Here is a 20868-nt window from a genome sequence, read left to right as displayed (position 1 = left end):
ACTTTCATTTATATAGCTCCTTTATACTTCACAAAAGCATAATCAGACAGAAATAAATTGTCAATCAGAAAAGGATGTAGTAAGAGTTTTGGCCAAAGATTTGGTCAAAAGGGTGGGACTTTAAAGAGTGTCCTGAACGAGAGGGAGGGGAGAGGCATTGGTATCCAAGGAGGAAAACTAGGGCATGGGGCCTAGAGAGCTGGGGCAGGATTCTCCGCCCACCCCCCCCGACGGGTCGGAGAATCGCCGGGGGCTGGCGTGAATCCCGCCCCGCCACCAGAGATTCGGCGGAGGCGGGAATCGCGCCGGTCGGCAGACCCACCCCCGCCGATTCTCCGGCCCGCGATGGGCCGAAGTCCCACTGCTGGAATGCCTGTCCCACCAGCGTGGATTAAACCACATTTTGAACGGCGGGACAAGGTGGCGCGGGCGGGCTCCGGGGTCCTGGGTGGGGGGGGGGGGGAGCGATCTGGCCCCGGGGGGTGCCCCCACGGTGGCCTGGCCCACGATCTGGGCCCACCGATCCGCGGGCGGGCCTGTGCCGTGGGGGCACTCTTTTTCTTCCGCCTTCGCCATGGTCTTCACTATGGCGGAGGCGGAAGAGACCCCCTCCCCTGCGCATGCGCAGGGATGACGTCAGCTGACGCTCCCGCGCATGCGCGGAACCGCGTCGCCCGGCGAAAACCTGTCGGCCCCGGGTGGCGTGGCGCCAAGGCCTTACCCGCCAGCCGGTGGAGCGGAAACCGCTCCGGCGCGGGCCTAGCCCCTCAAGGTGAGGGTTTGGCTCCTAAAGGTGCGGACTACCTTGGGGTAGCCCGACGCCGGAGTGGTTCCCGCCGCTCCATATCGCCGGGACCCCCCACCCGTCGGGTAGGGGAGAATCCTGCCCCCGGTTACTAATGAGGAAGTGAACTCCTCAAAATAAATTTTAATAGCATTGTGCATAGCTGTTATTTCTTATTCGGTATTTGAAAAATAATGTTTTGAATACTTTACATGCAAATAACAGCGAGCATTGATACTCTTGCTTAAAATGAATATTTTCAACTCCCTATCATTATGAGAGGATACATAAAATAACTACATGTAAATTGGTCTTTACTTCTCAACAACTGGACACTACTGTACTAGGTTGTGCAGAGATAGATTTATCATAGAATTTACAGTGCAGAAGGAGGCCATTCGGCCCATCGAGTCTGCACCGGCTCTTGGAAAGAGCACCCTACCCAAGGTCAACACCTCCACCCTATCCCCATAACCCAGTAACCCCACCCAACACTAAGGGCAATTTTGGACACTTAAGGGCAATTTATCATGGCCAATCCACCTAACCTGTACATCTTTGGACTGGGAGGAAACCGGAGCACCCGGAGGAAACCCACGCACACACCGGGAGGATGTGCAGACTCCGCACGGACAGTGACCCAAGCCGGAATCAAACCTGGGACCCTGGAGCTGTGAAGCAATTGTGCTATCCACAATGCTACCGTGCAGCCCACAGATTCTACTAACTCCAAATAAACATTGTATTCACCATGAATTCCAAGTATTTGTAAAACTGTAAAAGTATTACTGCAGCCCTCAAAATTCACCATTATTTCACTAATGAAAAATCCTGAAATAAACTGTTCAAGAATTAATCACTTTCCCGTTGTTTCTGGCCACAAATCACTGTTGGGCCTCTTCAAAGAGTCAATCGCCACAATGACCATGACAGCTATTATCAATTGTTGTAAAAACCCACCTGGTTCACTAATGTCCTTTAAGGAAGAAAATCTGGCATCTTTACCTATCCTGGCTGACATGTGATTCCAGGCCTACAGTACTGTGGTTAACTGCCCTCTGGTCTAGCAAGCAACTCCATTTAAAGGCAATTAGGAATGGGAAACAAATGCTGGCCTTGTTAGTTACACCCACATCTCTTGAAAGAATAAAGAAGTCTCATGGGATCCAAGGGAAAGTGGGAAATTGCATGCTAAATTGGCTCAGTGGCAGGAAAGAAAGAGTAATGGTCGCCGGGTATTTTTGTGACCGGAAGGCTGTTTACAGTAGATCCCTTGCTATTCATGTTATATACCAATGATTGAGCCTTAAATGTAGGGCACATCATTAAGATGTTTGCAGCCAACAGGAAATTGGCCATGTAGTTGATATGATGAAGGAAGTTGTACATTACAGGAAGATGTCATTGTTTATATATCAGGTTGGCAGGTAAAATGGCAAATGGAATTCAATCTGGAAAATTGTGAGTTAAAGTTCTGTGGAGGACAAACAAAGAAAGGAAATGGACAATAAATTATAGGAATCCAAGGAGTGTAGGAATGGAAGGACATTGGAGTGCATGTTCACAGACTCTGAAGTTAGCAGGACAGATAGATAAGATAATCAAAAAAGGATATTTTTCTTTATTAACCAAGGCACAGAGTGTACGACTAGGGAGGTTATGCCAGAAGTGCATAGAACATTAATTAGACGACAACTGGAGTATTGTATATAGTTCTGATCACCACATTTCAGCAGGGATGTGGTTGCACTAGAGTTGATACAGAGCAGATTTAAAAGAATGTTGCCAAAAATTGAAAGTTATAGCTATGAGGAGAGATTAAATAGTCTTGGATTCTTTTCTTTTGAATAGAAGGCATTGAAGAGAGATTTGATTGGAGTGTGTACAATTATGAGGAACCTAGATAGAATGGATAGGAAGGACCTATTTCTGTTAGTAAAGAGATCAATAATGAGGGATCATAGATTTTAAAAATTGGTAGAAGAATCAGAGGGGATAGGGTAATTCTTTTCACGCAGGCAGGAATGCACGTCCTGGAACTCACTGACTTAATGGGGCGGTAAAGGCAGAAACCCTCAATGAATTTTTAAAATTGTTTGGTACTATAAACTACAGTGCTACAGACCAAGAGTTAGAAGGTAAGATTACGCAGATATACTTTTTTGGTCGGCACATGATGTGTAAAATGGACCAAATAACTCCTATGCTGTAAATCGTTCTACATTCCTATGTATAATAAACATTCTGATTGCTTTCTAAAGGACAGTTAGATATGCAGCAAAGCACTTGAAAATCTTGAACCACTCAGATCATTTGTTATTGAAGTTTATGTTTTGTATGCATTTCTTTCAGGTAAAAATGCAGAAGATAATTTTATTTCCTTGAAGCAGGAAGGGAACAGTTTTGTGAAAAAGACCCAGTACAAAGAAGCCATTGCTAAGTACAGTGAATGTTTAAAACTGAAATCCAATGAATGTACAGTTTACACAAACAGGTAAGAAATATAACCTCCAATTCTATTAATACCTATAATTTCATAGTATATGGAAAGGAAGAAGGCCTCATGGTAGCTGACTCACAGGAGTGGCATGAAAGCTTAACAAAACACACCCTAGCTGTTTGAACTCTTAACTCCTATTCAACCCTAAATATCCTTTAGGCACAATAATATAGAGTTTGAAGTGAGTAACAGCTGTATGCCTCCTGTAAATTAATCCCTCCCTCTCAAGTCAGTTTTTCCTCAAATGCTGACATGAAGAACCATATGTTTATCATTAATGATTACTTTAGTTGCCGTACTGTACTTCTTGTGACAACATGGTGCAAGTAAATTAGGGCAGCACGGTAACATAGTGGTTAGCACAATTGCTTTACAGCTCCAGGGTCCCAGGTTTGATTCCCAGCTGGGTCACTGTCTGTGTGGAGTCTGCACGTTCGCCCCGTGTGTGCGTGGGTTTCCTCCGGGTGCTCCGGTTTCCTCCCACAGTCCAGAGATGTGCAGGTTAGGTGGATTGGCCATGCTAAATTGCCCTTAGTGTCCAAAATTGCCCTTACTGTTGGTTGAATGGGGTTACTGGGTTATGGGGATAGGGTGGTGTGGGCTTGGGTAGGGTGCTCTTTCCAAGAGCTGGTGCAGACTTGATGGGCCGAATGGCCTCCTTCTGCACTGTAAATTCTATGAAGTCAAAGAGGCATGATCTGAAATTGCACAGCTCTCCTGACAGTATGGAGGCGCATAGGGGTAAATGTAGATTTTAAAATCAGGCCTGTAGGCATGTGTACCAGTTTTGCATTGTCATAACAAACCAGCTTTCATTTATAATCTCAAAAATTACGTTAATTGGCCATGTGCCAAATGTCACATTCTTTTGCCAATTTTCACACTGAATACTCACCCCACTCATAATGTGACTTAAGCTCGGGCTGGACAGTTGAAATTAAATTTATAAAAATTAAGTTTATGTTGCTTATGTTGACAGGTTCCCCCCTCTTCTACACTGAGACTCATGCTCATTTGCTATGCGTCCTAATAATATTAATCGCTTATTGTCACAAGTAGGCTTCAATGAAGTTACTGTGAAAAGCCCCTGGTCGCCACATTCTGGTGCCTGTTCGGGGAGGCCGGTACGGGAATTGAACCCACGCTGCTGGCCGCCTTGTGTATTACAAGCCAGCTGTTTAGCCCACTGTGCTAAACCAGCCCCTCCTGCAGCAGGACTTCCAAGGCATCCTCAATAAATGGGGGTGAATCTTCACAACAACCCTGTATGCACATATATTTCTAAGTTATATTTCATTGGACTCTGGTAACAGCAATCACTAGTTGTTGCACATACCAGCTTTGTCATGTTGAAAAGCACTTTCAAGGATCTTTGATAAAGTAGATGTTATGCTCAAGGCCTCTTGGGTTCTACTCAGGGCAGAGAACTCGCCAATAACCCCCACCCCTCTGGATCACCAGCAGTCTCCTCCTGGTGAGACTGGAAGCGCTGGTGCCTCTGCCACCACCTCCCAGGCAGTGTTCAGGAGGGCAGGCTTGAGTCTGTGGCCCACGTTGGGGAAGAGGGTGGCCCTCCGCTTCTCACTGGCATGGAGGTGTGGGTCCACCTCGGACACCGACCTCAGGGGGAAGGTCTCTGAGCCATCTTGGTGGCTGCAGTGAGTATGTGTTAAGTGGAGCACTTAAGAACAGCTTCAGCTGCCAGGCTCTTTGGCGCTAACTCCAAACTGGAACAGAATTGTTTGGAATTCGCGCCAGCAGGGTGCTGGTCCATTACCATGTCCTGAATAGCACCCCCAATGGGAAAGCGAGCTTCACAAAATTCAGTCCCGGCATCAACACTTAGGGCCCAATCGAACAGCCTCGTCACGCCCAACCGGTGACGCGACAAGGCCGTTGTAATCTCGCAATCTGGATCACACCCTCACTGTCAGCTCAGCTTGTCCGTACAGTAAATGAAGGTAAGTGCAGCCTCTGTGGGGCGTTCCTCGCCGAGGCCAAAAAAAATAATTCCATTTAATAGCAGGGTCGCGGGCAGCACGGTGGCACAGTGGTTGCTACTGCTGCCTCATGGCACCGAGGACCCGGGTTTGATCCCGGACCCGGGGTCGCTATCCCTGTGGAGTTTGCACATTCTTTCCATGTCTGCGAGGGTTTCACCCCCACAACCCAAAAAGATGTGCAGGCTAGGTGAATTGGTCACGCTAAATTGCCCCTTAATTGGAAAAATAATTAATTGGGTACTGTCAATTTATAAAATAAAACAATATACAATCTAGGATGGTCTTCTATAGTTGGATCCTCAACATGTTGGTCCAGCAGGCTTTGGAAAGCGCGGGGTTGTCTTTCCCGCGCGTGACAAGAAAGTCCCTCCAGTCCGGCTGATAACGTGGAACGTGAGGGGCCTGAATGGGCCGGTGAAGCGGGCTTGAGTGTTCGCGCACTTGAAGGGACTGAAGGCAGGCGTGGCAATGCTCCAAGAGACACACCTGAAGGTGGCGGACCAGGTCAGGTTAAGAAAGGGATGGGTAGGACAGGTATTTTGCTCGGGATTGGACACAAAAAATAGAGGGGTGGCAATTCTGGTGGGAAAGCATGTGTCATTTGAGGCCAAGACTATCGTAGCGGATAATGGAGGGAGATATGTGATGGTGAGTGGTAGGTTGTCATAAGGCTTACTCCCGGATAGATTTCTTTGTTCTGGGCAGGGCGCTCATCCCGAGAGTGGAGGGGACGGAGTATTCGGCCATAGCCGTTTCGGACCATGCCCCGCAATGGGTGGAACTGGAGCTGGGAGAGGAGAGGGACCAACGCCCACTGTGGCGGCTGGATGTGGGACTGCTGGCGGACGAGGTGGTGTGTGGGAAAATGAGGGGGTGTATCAAAAGGTACTTGGAGGCCAACGACAACGGGGAGGTGCGAGTGGGGGTGGTATGGGAGGCGGTGATCAGGGGAGAGCTGATCTCCATCAGGGCTCATAGGGAGAAGACAGAGGGAATGGAAAGGGAGAGGTTAGTGGGGGAGATCTTGCGAGTGGACAGGAGATACGCAGAGGCCCTGGAGGAAAAATTACTTGGGGAAAGACGACGGCTCCAGACGGAGTTTGACCTGCTGACCACGGGCAAGGCGGAGGCACATTGGAGGAAGGCGCAAGGGGCGACTTACGAGTACGGGGAAAAGGCTAGTCGGATGCTGCGCACCAGTTCCGTAAGAGGGCGGCAGCGAGGGAAATAGGGGGAATCAAAGATGGAAGGGGAGCCACGGTTCAAAATGCAACAAAAATAAATAAGGTATTCAAGGACTTCTATGAAGAGCTGTACAGATCCCAGCCCCCAGGGGGGGAAGGGGGGATGAGGCGATTCCTGGACCAGCTGGGGTTCCCGAGGGTGGAGGAGCAGGAGGCGGTTGGTTTGGGGGCACCAATTGGGTTGGAGGAGTTGAGTAAGGGTTTGGGGGAGCATGCAGGCGGGGAAGGCCCCGGGGCCGGACGGGTTCCTGGTGGAATTCTATAGAAAATATGTGGACCTGCTGGTCCCGCTACTAGTGAGGACCTTCAACGAGGCAAGAGAGGAGGGAACCCTGCCCCAGACAATGTCGGAGGCGACAATCTCCTTGATTCTAAAGCGAGACAAGGATCCACTGCAATGTGGATCGTACAGGCCGATTTCGCTCCTCAATGTGGATACTAAGCTATTGGCGAAGGTACTGGCCACTAGGATTGAGGACTGTGTCCCGGGGGTGATTCACGAGGACCAAACGGGATTCGTAAAGGGCAGGCAGTTAAATACCAATGTGTGGCGGCTCTTAAACGTGATAATGATGACATCGGAGGAGGGAGAGGCGGTGATAGTGGCAGCTATGGACGTGGAAAAAGCCTTTGACCGAGTAGAGTGGGAGTACCTCTGGGAGGTATTGCGCAGGTTTGGGTTCGGGGGAGGGTTTATTAGATGGGTTAAGCTCCTTTACAGCGCCCCGGTGGCGAGTGTAGTGACGAACCGGCGGAGGTCGGAGTACTTTCGGCTGTACCGAGGGACGAGACAGGGGTGCCCCCTGTCCCCCCTGTTGTTTGCATTGGCGATCGAACCCTTGGCCATATCACTTAGGGAGTCTCAGAAATGGAGGGGAATAGTCCGCGGGGGAGAGGAGCATCGGGTATCGCTATATGCGGATGACCTGCTGCTATACATGGCGGACCCAATGGAGGGGATGGTGGAGGTCATGCAGACTCTGAAGGAGTTTGGAGAGTTCTCGGGCTACAAGCTTAATGTAGAGAAGAGTGAGCTTTTTGTATTACAGGCAGGGGACCAAGAAAGAGGGATAGGGGACCTGCCGCTGAGGAGGGCGGAGAGGAGTTTTCGGTATCTGGGGATCCAGATAGCCAGAAGTTGGGGGGCCCTACATAAACTGAATTTGACGAGGGTGGTGGAGCAATTGGAGAAGGATTTTAAAAGATGGGACATGCTCTTGTTGGCGGGTAGGGTGCAGTCGGTCAAAATGGTGGTCCTTACGAGGTTTTTGTTCGTGTTTCAGTGCCTCCCCATCGTGATCACCAAGGGCTTTTTCAAGAGAGTAGGTAGGAGTATTATGGGGTATGTGTGGGCAAATAAGACCCCGAGGGTTAGGAGAGGGTTCTTGGAACGCAACAGGGACCGAGGAGGGTTGAACCTAGGGAGTTACTACTGGGCAGCAAACGTGGCGATGATCCGCAAGTGGGTCATGGAAGGAGAGGGGGCGGCATGGAAGAGGATGGAGATGGCGTCCTGTAAAGGAACGAGCCTGGGGGCGTTGGTAACGGCACCGCTGCCGCTCTCGCCGACAAAATACACCACAAGCCCGGTGGTGGCGGCAACACTAAGGATCTGGGGCCAGTGGAGAAGGCACAGGGGTGCAATGGGAGCATCGGTGTGGTCCCCGATCAGGGGTAACCACCGGTTTGTCCCGGGGAAGATGGACGGGGGGTTCCAAGGCTGGTATCGGGCGGGGATAAGAAGAATGGGGGACCTGTTCATTGACGGGACATTTGCGAGCCTAGGGGCACTGGAGGAGAAATTTGAGTTACCCCCGGGAAATGCATTTAGATATATGCAGGTGAGGGCTTTTGTGAGGCGACAGGTGAGGGAATTTCCGTTGCTCCCGGCACAAGAAGTTCAAGATAGGGTGATCTCGGGGGTATGGGTCGGGGAGGGCAAGGTGTCGGAAATATACCAAGAGATGAAAGAAGAGGGGGAAGCACTAATAGAAGAATTGAAAGGTAAATGGGAGGAGGAGCTGGGGGAGGAGATTGAGGAAGGGCTATGGGCGGATGCCCTGGGTAGGGTTAATACCTCCTCCTCGTGTGCCAGGCTCAGTCTGATACAATTTAAGGTGGTTCACAGAGCGCATTTGACGAGGGCGAGGCTGAGTAGGTTCTTTGAGGTAGAGGATAGATGTGAAAGATGTTCAGGGAGCCCGGCGAACCATGTCCATATGTTTTGGTCATGCCCGGCATTGGAGGGGTTCTGGAGAGGGGTGGCGGGAGTAATATCCCAGGTGGTGAAAGTCCGGGTCAAGCCAAGCTGGGGATTAGCAATATTTGGAGTAGTGGATGAGCCGGGAGTGCAGGAGGCGAAAGAGGCCGGAATTCTGGCCTTTGCGTCCCTAGTAGCCCGGCGAAGGGTCTTGTTATTGTGGAAGGAGGCGAAGCCCCCTAGCCTGGAGGCCTGGATTAACGACATGGCGGGGTTCATAAAATTGGAGAGAATTAAGTTTGCTTTGAGAGGGTCTGCACAGGGGTTTTACAGGCGGTGGCAACCGTTCCTAGAATATCTCGCGGAGCGTTAGAAGAAGGTTGGTTAGCAGCAGCAGCAGCAACCCTGGGGGGTGGGGGGGGGAGACGAGAGATTGTTTGAGGGAATGGACGATCGGGAGATGGCATGGAGGGTGGGGGGAAACGGTACGTGCGGCCAAGAGCTAGTGTATAAAGCTATGTAAATATACCATCTTGCCATGTATATATCTAGCTCAGGGAGATTTTGCGTTATTTTGTTACGGGAGGGGGGGGGGGGGGGGGTTCTGTTTGTAAGGGGAAAAATTGTGTTGTTAAAAAACCTTAATAAAAATTTATTTTAAAAAACAACAAAAAAAAACATATTGGTCTAGAATAGCATCCCGTGCACACCCTTCCTAAATACTGAATGCCCCTGGATGTTCAGTTCCCATCCCTGGCCACCCTGCGGTCATGTCTCCGTAATCGTGACTATTTTGTACCTGCTTAGATCTCTTTGCGTGATTAATTCATCTACTTTTATTGCAAATGAGGCGTGCATTAAGGCAGAAAATCTTAAGGCTTTTCTTTTTAACTTCATTCAGGGCCTGCTCAGATGCAACCCGATGGGTTGGTACTAGTCCCGCCTTCCCCAGAACCAATCTCAATGTCCGAGGAATCTGAACCCCTCCCCCTCTCACCATCTCTTCAGCCAAGTATTCATCTAATATATATCTTGCTATTTCTGCTCTGACTAGCACATGGCCTTGATAGTAATCCCGAGATCACTACTATTGAGGTCCTATTTTTCAACTTACTTCCTAATTCTCCATATTCTGCTTTTTGGACCTTATCCCTTCTTTTTAAACCTATGTTAATCAAGGGCAGCACGGTAGCACAAGGGTTAGCACAGTTGTTTCACAGCTCCAGGATTCCAGGTTCGATTCCCAGCTTGGTTCACTGTCTGTGCGGAGTCTACACGTTCTCCCTGTATCTGTGTGGGTTTCCTCCGGGTGCTCCGGTTTCTTCCCGCAATCCAAAGATGTGCAGGTTAAATGGATTGGCCATGCTAAATTGCCCTTAGTGACCAAACAAAAGGTTAGGTGCGGTTACTGGGTTACGGGTGTGGGCTTAAATGGGGTGCTATTTCTAAGGGCTGGTGCAGACTCGATGGGCCAAATGGCCTCCTTCTGCACTGTAAATTCTATGATTCTATGTCATTTGTACCAATGTGGACCACAACCACTGGCTGTTCACCCTCCCCCCTCCAGAATGTCATGTAGCCATGCTGAGACATCCTTGACCCTAGCACCAGGGAGGCAACAGACCATCCTGGAGACTCGTTTGTAGCCACAGAAATGCCTATCTAGTCCCCTTACAGTTGAATCCTGTCTAACCATTACATTCCCACACTTTTTACTCCTCTCCCATGCCGCAGAGCCAACCATGGTGCAACAAATTTGGTTGTTGCTGCTTTCCCTGAGAGGCCATTCCCCCCAACAGTATCCAAAGTGGTACATCTGGTTTGCTGGGGAATGGCCACAGGAGATTCCTGCACCGCATGCCTAGTCCTCTTGCTCTACCTGGTGGTCACCCATTCTCTTCCTGCCTGTGGACTCTTAGCCTGCGGTGTGACCACCTCTCCATACATGCTATCCACGATAGTCTCCATCTCGTGGATGCTCCAGTGTCCCCAGCAGCCTCTCCCAGCTCTGAAACCTGGGCTTCCAGGAGCTGCAGCTGGAGACACTTCCTACATACGGGCTGGCCCCAGGCACTGGAAACGTTCCTAGCTTCCCACCTAAAGCAGAAGGAGCACAACACGGTTTTGAACTCTCCTGCCACGATCCTTTACCCCTTTAAATTAAACCTTTCAGAATATACTAAAAATCAAAAAATGTCAATTACTCTAGAGCCCTTCCCTGTTCCTCGTTGCTGTAGAATATAACCCTTACAAACTGTAAATCACAAAATGAAGACCAAATAAATCATAAGTGATAAAAGTAATACATACTTACCCAACCATACTCATTCAATCAGCTGCTCCCACTTGCCCCGCGCCACCTTTGAATACTGATGTCACATCCGGAGCACCAAACTCCAAGCTAACACTCAGATTTCTCACTGCACTCTTGCGCTGCTTTCAGTCTCTCGACTGCCTCTCCACTCAAGCTGTTTTCAATCTCTCGGCTGTCTCTCTTTTGTTGTTTTCAATCTTCCGATTGCCTCTCCACTCACCCTGTTTTCAATCTCCTGACTACCTCTTTCTTCACGCTGTTTTCAATCTTCCAATTGCCTGTCCACTCACGCTGTTTTCAATCTCCCGACTGTCTCTTCTCTCGCTGTTTTCAATCTCCTGGCTGTCTGTCTTTTGCTGTTTTCAATCTCCCGATTGCCTTTCCTCTCGCCCTGTTTTCTATCTCCCAACTGCTTCTCCACTCACCGTGTTTTCAATCTCCCGACTGTCTCTTTTCGGCATGTAGACTTAATGTGGGAACAAAATGTTTTTGGTGAGCCATCAGGGACAGAGAGGTGATCTGGAGAAACTGCCGTTTCGGCTGGCTCGGTCAAGGTTCAGATATTTGGGAGTACAGGTGGCTCATGACAGGGCATTGTTGCATAAGTTGAATTTGGCCTGCTGGTAGAAGGAGTGAAGGGAGATTTTTAGCTCTGCTGCCATCGTTGGCAGGGTGGGTTCAAACGGTGAAAATGATGGTCCTCTCAAAATTCTTAATTATTTTCCAGAGTTCCCTGACCTCTTTACCGAAATCTTTCTTTGGGAAGATTTATAAGCCTTTGTCTGGGCAGGCAAGACACCTCCGGTTTGGAGAGTGCTTTTGCAGAGGAACAGGTGGTCAGGGGGTTGGCGTTGCCGAATTTGCTGAATTACTATTGGGCTGCAAATATCGAGATGGTTCGGAAATGGGTCATTGTGGAAGGGTCGTGTGGGGTGAATGGAGGAAATTCCTGTACATGGTTGTGTTTGAGAGCATTGGTGATGGCTCCCCTTCCGTTCTCACCGGCCAGGTACTCTGAGTCCTGTGGTAGTAGCCCCGTTAAGAGTCTTTAATCAGTTTCAGCAACATTTTAAGCGAGAGGTGATGTCGTTGTGGGTGCCAATATGTGGAAATAACATATTTATCTCGGTGGGTTGGACTCGACCCTCAGGGTCTGGGAATGGGAGGGGCTTGAAAGGTTTAGAGATTAGTTTGTGGAGGGTAGATTTGCGGGGTTGGAGGGACTGGTGGAAAAGTTTCAGCTCCCAAGGGGAAATGGGTTCAGGTAGTTACAGGTTAGGAACTTTGTGCAGAAGGAGCTGCCAATGTTTCTTTGGTTGCCACATCCCTCATTGATGGACAAGGTAGTGTCTGAGGATAAGATAGGAGAGAAGATATTGGATATGGGAAATTGATGGAGAGGGCCTCGCGGGAGGAGATAAAGAGGAAGTTGGAGGAAGAATTGGGCGGTGCATTTGAAGGGGGTGTTTGGAGTGAGGCCTTACATAGGATAAGCTGTACCTCCTCGTGTGCGAGACTGAGCTTGGTGCAGATTAAAGGGGGCCGGCGAACCACACACACATGTTCTGGTCCTGTCTGAAATTGGGGAAGTTCTGGGAGTCATTTTTTGAGATAATGTCAGAGATTTTAGGGAGAAGGGTGACGCTGGGCCCGTGGTGGCGATATTTGGATGAACCAGGAGTGCAGGCGGGGAGAAAGGTTGATGTATTTGCCTTTGCCTCCTTGATAGCCCGGAGGATTTCGCTAGGGTGGCGGGCTCCGGAGCCGCCAGGGGTGATGGTGTGGGTGGGAGATCTGTCAGAGTTTCTGCATCTGGAGAAAATTAAGTACGCCAATAGGGGGTCGGAGGAGGTGATTCTATTTGAGGTGGAGGCTGTTTAACTCCATCAAGAGTTGGTAGTCGTCGACTATCCGTGTTGAGTTTGCACATTCTCCCCGTGTCTGCGTGGGTTTCACCCCCACAATCCAAAAGATGTGCAGGTTAGGTGGATTGGCCACACTAAATTGCCCCTTAATTGGGAAAAACAATAATTGGGAACTCTAAATTTTTTTTTTTTTTAAGAGTTGTCGGCAGTAAATAGAGGGGGGAGGGTTTGCAAAAAATAAAACGGGACACGTGGTGTGTTGTATATTTGTTATGAAAATTGTGTAAAGCGCAATGAGTGTTATGTATATTGGAAAATGTCCTGAATAAAAATATTTTTATAACAGAAAGAAATGAAAATAGCTGTAACTTCACACTAAATTGGTAGGTTTCATTGATCTATGGATTAATTGCGTGTGTGTGCACATTTGTGTGTGTGCAAGACACATTATGATGGTACTAGTATGTATGCATGTATATTTACAGTTTTTCTCACTAAATATTTGGGATTTTTAGGTTAACTGAATAGATCTGGAAAAAAAACTCAAGATGTTTGCATTATTAAAGAAAAACTACACTCTTTTGCTTTATATTTTTCTTAGAGCATTTTGTTTTCTGAAACTTAATCAATATAAGGAGGCTGAAGAGGACTGTAACTCAGCTTTGCAGCTGGAGCCCACGAATGTTAAAGCATTTTATAGAAGAGCCCTCGCTTACAAAGGACTAAAAGTAAGACACTGGATTAGCCACTGGAATTTTATCCATTGGTAGCATAATAACTGTGCTGGTATTTGGAGATATTTGGATAAGAGATGCTGTATCGATGCAACCTTTGCAGTCTGGCCATTGGGCCACAGGAGGTAGATATGGGATTTTAGCTATTCTATACCAGCGCCGTTGACAGTCACTGTGCCATAATGAGCTGACCTCGCTCCTTAATTCAGAGTCAGGTCACCATAATAAAAAGGATCTCCAGATGCATGACGTGTTGCAAATAGACCATGTTCATAATGAGCACCAGAGTTTTGGGGACCAGTAGAAGATAACATACCTCTAATGGCTGAAGGATAAAAAAAGTTCTTCTTGGGACTTTTAACGTTTAGTAATAAGAATTATACACAACTTGACATATGTATTTACAGTTACTGCCAGGACTATTTAAATCGTTTATAATTACATTTGTTTTGCTGGGGGCCGGGGGGGGAGTCCTGTTTCCCCCCTTGAGTCCTCAAGGGAGGTTAGGATCGTCCGCCTTCCCGCTTTGACACCTGTGGGAGGGATCTGTGTTCTCTCCTGCGAATGGCCTTCTGCCCCAATACTTCTCTGCGATACACAAGCCCTCTTTCATCCAGACGGTGCTCCCTGCCCCCCCCCCCCCGCCCCTCCCCCCTTACCGCCTTCCTATTCCTCCCCCACCCTCCGCTAGTTATTAGCTGGTTGCAAACAGGGCTGCAAAGAGGTTTGTGAACTTTTTCCACGTGGCGTGGAATCTCTCTTTGCATCCGCATATTTTTTCTAGTTGCAGGGACTCGGCCAGGTCTGAGAGCCAGTCCAAGGCCCTGAGTGGCACTGCTGACTTCCAGCCTAGCAGAAATCTCCGCCTTGCGATCAGTGAGGCGAAGGCCAGGGCGTCCACCCCCTTCCCTGCCCAGAGCTCTGGATGCTCTGACACCCCGAAGACTGCCACAGATGGGCATGGCTCCGTCTCAACCCCCACCACTCTGGACATGGCCTTGAAAAAGGCCGTCCTGAACTCCAAGTCTGGGGCAGGGTCAGAACATGTGGTTGTGATAGGCCGGGCCCTCCTGACACCCCTCGCACCTATCCTCCAACTCTGGGAAGAACCCGTTCATACGAGTCTCAATAAGGTGTGCTCTGTGCACCACCTTGAGCTGCATCAAGCTTAGCCCAGCGCAGGAGGAGGTGGAGTTGATCCTGTGCAGCGCCTTGACCCAGAGTCCTCCCTCTATCTCCATGCCCAGCTCCTCCTCCCGTTTCCGTCTGGTCTTGTCCAGTGGGGCCCTGACCTTTTCTATGAGTTGTCCGTAGATGTCACCACATTTATCATCCCCCTGACCAGTCCAGCCCTATCATTGTGTCCAGAAATGTGCGTCCGATTCTCTGGGGGAACATTTTTGTCTCCTTGTGGAGAAAGACGTGGAGCTGCAGGTATCTGAGCTTGTTCCCTTTCGGGAGTTGGAGCCTCTCTGAGCGTTCCCCCAGGGTCGCCAGTCTATCGTGCACGTACATGTCCTTCCCACTCAGTCCCTTTGTCCTCCCTCTACTTCCAACCTCACCGGTGTAAACCAATGGTTGTTGCAGATGGGGACCTCTATGGACATTGCGCCAAGCTTGAAATGGCGCCTGAACTGGTTCCATGTCCTTAGTGTGGCCACTAGCCACTACCACTGGGTGTTGCGGGGGAGTGGTGGGATGGCCTGCGCTCGGAGAGACCCAGTCCACCACTGGTTCCCTTAGCCACCCTCTCACCCAGTCCGTGTTTGCCGCCCAGTGGTAGAGGATGAGGTTCGTGGGGCCAGGCTGCTACATATTCTGTGGGCTTCTCCCCTATATTTCCTTTGGCAGTCCCACGATTCGCCGACGCGGCCGTTTCTCCTGGCTGTCAACTTATCCTTGGGTCTTGACCGGGCTTGCTACCTCGGCCTCGAGTGCCGCGATCTGATCCCCTTGGTCCGTGGCAGCTTTTTAAAGGTCCCTTGTCGATTCCTGGGCCTCCGCTGCATATTGTCCATTGTCTCCCTTGTGGAGGCTGACACGGCTTCCACTACCACCTCGACAGCTGTCAGGAGGTCTTTTCTCATCTCCTCCTTCTGTCTCTGGAACTCGGAGGTAATGAAGCATGTCAGTTTGTCCATCAGCACCCGGGTCTGTGCTGGAAGCTCTGGGGGGTCGACCCTCACCTGTTCTGTGCCTCCACGTGTAGTTCCCTACTCCCTAGTTGAGGTTTCTCTCCCCCTCGTCTTTACTGGCCTTTCAGCTGGGCAGCTGATTCTTTCTCATCCTGCTTGGCAGTGCAGTTAATGGGGGGTTAGTCGGGGGGATTATGAGTACCTTTGGTTCCTGTTTGTTGGGGTTAAAAGGCCGTCATCAAAGTTCTTAGAGGAGAGCCACCTTTCATGCGACCATTCAGCTCATGGGCACCACCACCGCCACTTTGAGAAGCAACCCTAGTTAGAATAACATCAGAGGCTTGACTGAGTGTTGAACATTATTGGTGCATTGATTCCCAATGTGCTACATTTAGACCAGGCACATTGGAGCTCCAAGACAGGGGAGATGCCATCCAATGTATAATAGGGTCCCTTATTTGGCAGGGTAATGATGAATGTATATTATTTTGATTGCATGTCAATTTACGGGGCACCGCTGATTAGAACTATTTACTCAATGGCCAAACTGCAAAGGTTGCAACTGTACAACATCTCATATCCAAATGTCAGTACTCTGAACTGTTAGGCTTTCTAAACATTATTACGATTAGAAACTGTAAAATGGCCAAAACCTACTTATTCGCATACATGCTTAGCTTTAGTTGCTCGTGTCACTTGCCAATAACTTGAATGCATTCCATGCATGTCCAATGTGACTTTGAACTCTGTACCAATCAACTCATAGTTCCTAGTGACTCCAGTTAAACCTTGCATTAAACAACTTTCTTCCCATGCTCGCCGTATTGCCCTTCGACCTGTATATTGATCCCTCACCCACACATGGGCATTCCCCAAATCCAACATCACATTTGACCTTGAGACTTTCCCCGAGCTTCCTTCCTCTTATCCATTCTATTACCAAAGTTGTTTTCTTCCATCTCCACATCTTGGGCAACTTTTCTAATGCTTTCACAGCCACTCCTCACAAATTACATTCAAAACTCTCCCAGCAACATCCCACCCACTTAAAGTTCCTTATTCACATCACCCCTCTTTTTCCCAAGCTCCATTGGCTCCCTATATCTTTCCACGCTCTCATTTCCCCTCTGATCTGAGTCCAAAGTCTTTTGTGCATTCTGCAAAGGATGAGCATTGTAGAAAAGTGAATTCCAATTGTTAAACATCCAATAGGTATTAATCATTTTATTTTAATAGGAGGGATTATTGTCAACACGAAGCTCAGTAAAATGGCAAACTAACCATGGTTTGAATAATTCTCTTAATATTAGATAATGGATGGTGTGTAGTTTCAGAAGTTGAGGATGATGATTTCTGCATTACCACCTGGTCCACTTACTAATAAGCATAAGGATAAATGGATCAGCAAAGTAAATGTAAGGACTGGTGTGGGAAGGAGAGGTTCTATTTCATGAGACATTGGTAACAATGCTGGAACAGGAAGGAGCTGAACCTGAACTTGAGACCACATTCCAAGCAGAAAGGATATACAAGATTGTAGAAAAGACTTCAGACCAATAGAGGGTGATCAGACAGTGAAAACACTATGGAACAGCAAAGGATGCAAAGCACTGTTGGAAGTTGTTTGCAGACATTCTGACTGCAGTGATTTAACGGGAGTATGGATAAATATGAGAGATCAGTGATACATGTAGCAGAAATTCCATTGTTCTGTTAGAAAATGTTATTTTTTACACAAACTGGTCTCTCCTCCAACTGCACTGTGGTAAAATGCCAGCAGAGGCAGGAAAAGGTCCTTAATTGACCACCTAAGTGATTCATTGGGCATTGGATAGGTGGGCTATCTGCCACTAGAAAAATGGCAAGGCAGAGAGAAAACGCAGCATCCACTTGGGCTCGGCTTGAGAACTTCTGAGTTACTGCGCAGCTGTGCAGCCTAAAGGGAACATTGATCATGGCCCCACTGCTTTCCTCCAGGCAATCTACTTAGCAGGTTAACATTGTGAGTCAGTGGGCTCAGAGGGGGCTAAATGACCGCCATCATTTCAACAGTTTCCACCAAGCAGAGGGAGTTAAAATTCAGTCCTTAAACATAATTCTGCCACATGTCTATGCAGGAAGCTGGCTCATGGGCACAAGATTCCTAGAAATAACACCAGTTTGAGATTCCTGCGGTGAGCATCAATTTAAAGTTCATTGCAATACCCTTTAGCACAGATTTCTGTTGTGTAAAAAATATATTTTTTCTTTTCCAGTGCTACACATCTAGTATTGAAGACCTCAATAAACTACTGAAGCTTGACTCAAATGTTGCTGAGGCTCAGAAAGAATTGTTGGAGGTTTCTGAACTTTTGAAACAAGAGGGAAAGGAGACCAGCAATCATGAAAAAGTTAGAAAAGATATCCTGATACAGGAGGTATATTTTTTATTCTAAATCACCCAACAAGGTTGCAAGGCAATGTTTAACCAATTCAGGTGGAAACTATAATTCCAATAGATTCAAAGCAGTGTGAAGCCGCTATCTGGGGGTATCTCTTGTGGCTCCCTTGTGGCTTTAATGAACTTGGCATTCAGGAGACAGACATTTTTGTACTAATTTGCTCTCCTAACTATCTGAGTTGGCATTGAAGTGGTTTTAATATTACCGGGCTGCCAAATTGACATCGTGTTACAAATGAGGTCTATAGAGTGAGGAAGTGAGCCCACACATCAGTCAGCAACATCCAAGTAAATTTGCCGATTATTTAAGGCCAGTGGCTAGGTTGACTTGTTTTTACTGCCCTAACACCCCACTGAATCTGATTATCCAATCCCATGCTACCACCATGGAAAATTTGCGGACAGTTTTGTAACCTTTCACCCAGTAAAATTAATAGACAGAAATATTGCAGACTGCATTGCTGCAATTTCTCATGATATACTCCCTGTAAGAATAGTTCCCAACTGGAAACACAGGATTGCAGATGCAACTCTTATTATAAAAGCACCTTTTAGGTGTTTGCAAAGATATGGGGTCAGCTTCCACTAACTATGCTCAGCTCTACCTCTCTGTCATCTCTAATTCCCTCGACCGCTTCTGTGCTGTCAAACTGCTTGACTGCCATTCAATCTTGGCTAAGTCATTACTTTCGCCAGCCTAACAATGGAAAAACTGAAGTTTTTATTTTCGGTACACACCACAAGCTAGCTACTGATTTCACTGTGCTCTCCAGTCTCAGACTTTGGCAAGCTGGTTTCCTTTTCAATGCTGAGTTGAGTTTCAGCTCACATATCCTGTGTGAATGGCACAGACTGTTTACTTTCACCTCGAGCATGCCAATATTTATCCAACTGCTGAAAACCTCTAATTTACACCTTTGCCAGCTGCAGACTGGAGGGACTGAATCTTAACCTTGGATCCATGTTAAGGTTCAAAAAGTCAGAAACAGGAACCAACCTGCTAACTTCAAAATGTAATGATATGAAGAACAGGCAAACAGTCAGCTAGTGAGATATATGTTGCTCATTTAAATATTATGACGAGGCTTCATTTTAACTATCATTCTATTTTTAACTCGTGTCAGCTCGTTGCCCCAGACCTCAGGAAACCTGGCAGGTGAACGAAGGCAAGAAGTGCTGAATCATAATGTTTACATCACCGCTTGTGGGCAAACAGAAGCAAAGTGCTTCCTCCAGCGCCAACAAGCTACCCAGTAAACTGACCCCCCGCAATCTGTCTGTTCACTCCCAATCTGTCTGTTCACTCCCATCTATCCACAGTTGTACCCCCAGCCACCGTTAAACATGACCCCTACCCATCCCAAATTAGACCTATCTGCTCTCCTTGGCTATGGCCGTGACTGCAGGTTTTCCTGCTCGATAGGCCTCTGGTCTGTAAATCAGACTAGCTGGGTGGGAAACGGACAAAAAGATATTTAAAGGAGTCCTGCAGTTAAAATCTGCTAGATCTTTGGGAAATTCCCAGAGGACCCCTAGAGATTGAGCACCTGACAACAGAAATGGAGCGAAGGTGGAAGGATTGAGGGTGAAAGGCCAGATTTAGCTGTAGCAGCAAAGTTACAATAATGTCCTCCAATGCCACGCAGCCATTTACACTACACTACACTCCGACATGATTGGTAATGGAAAAGCTGTGTGTGTGAATGGCCCAGTGTTCTCCCCCTGGCCCCCACACTGGCCCCAAACATCCACTGAAAAACACGCGCTGAAAATGAGCGGACAATTTTCTGGCAGGGAACTAATTTTTAAAAATTGTTATAGATGCACCTTCTTCCTTCATCCCTACCTCTTACACTCTCAAAAGTTGTCGTTTACTTTTTGTTGCTAAATTTGGCTTCAGTGGTCACCTATTCCAAACAACAAATGGAAAACATGTAGATTGACGCCTGAATAGGGAGGCAATTCGGAGAATATGGGACTACAACAACTAGGAAGGAAAACACAAAAGATTAAAACTGCACTGAAAGAGGAATCCCATTCTATCAAATTAATTTAATTTTAATTTGAAGTACATTTTCCATCTGTGCTTTAGCTTCATAATATAAGTTCCATTTCATTTCAGTTGAACAGAAACAGGAAGTGAAGTTTAGGACTTTGATAGCAGAAATATGTTGCAGTTTTGTCATTGCCATTGAAATTCAGCTCCAATTTTGAACTGCAGATATATGGAAACTATTAAAAAACAGCACTGAATTTCAATCAAAATGGCAAATTATTTTCTCCTTTGACCTACTACCCTAACCCTTTCCTTGTCTTCTTTGCTGAAAGTGCAGATACTTGGTAGGTACAGTTCCACTGATGCCAGAAGCCTTACAAAACCTCACCCAAATGAGCTTTCTTAATGTGTGCACTGCAATTGGTTATTCAACCAAGGGAAACATCATTTCCCCCCACTCTTCTCCAACTCTCACAATCCACTTGTTGTATGCTCAACATAGAGTAGGAACATAGAGCTTAGGAACAGGAGTAGGCCTTTCAGCCCTTTGAACCTGCCCTGTCATTTGATAAGATCATGGCTGAGCTAGTTGTGATCTGAACTCCCACCTTTGTGACTGCCCCCATAACCCGAGACTCCGTTGACCATCACAA

At 47.7% G+C, this 20868-nt stretch overlaps 1 protein-coding gene across 3 annotated transcripts in view; it reads left to right on the top strand.

Annotated features, from left to right (window-relative positions):
- LOC140385210 (sperm-associated antigen 1-like) overlaps positions 1 to 20868 on the top strand; it is a 225029-nt gene that overhangs the window by 179052 nt on the left and 25109 nt on the right. For all 3 annotated transcript variants that reach the window (XM_072467111.1, XM_072467112.1, XM_072467110.1), the window contains 3 exons: positions 3137 to 3278; positions 13512 to 13638; positions 18035 to 18196. In XM_072467111.1, the coding sequence (XP_072323212.1) occupies positions 3137 to 3278; positions 13512 to 13638; positions 18035 to 18196 (431 nt within the window). The remainder of the gene's footprint in view (positions 1 to 3136; positions 3279 to 13511; positions 13639 to 18034; positions 18197 to 20868) is intronic.

This window comes from Scyliorhinus torazame, chromosome 11 (assembly GCF_047496885.1).
Source record: "Scyliorhinus torazame isolate Kashiwa2021f chromosome 11, sScyTor2.1, whole genome shotgun sequence".
NCBI lineage: Eukaryota > Metazoa > Chordata > Chondrichthyes > Carcharhiniformes > Scyliorhinidae > Scyliorhinus > Scyliorhinus torazame.
This window is presented reverse-complemented; position numbering and strand designations above follow the sequence as displayed.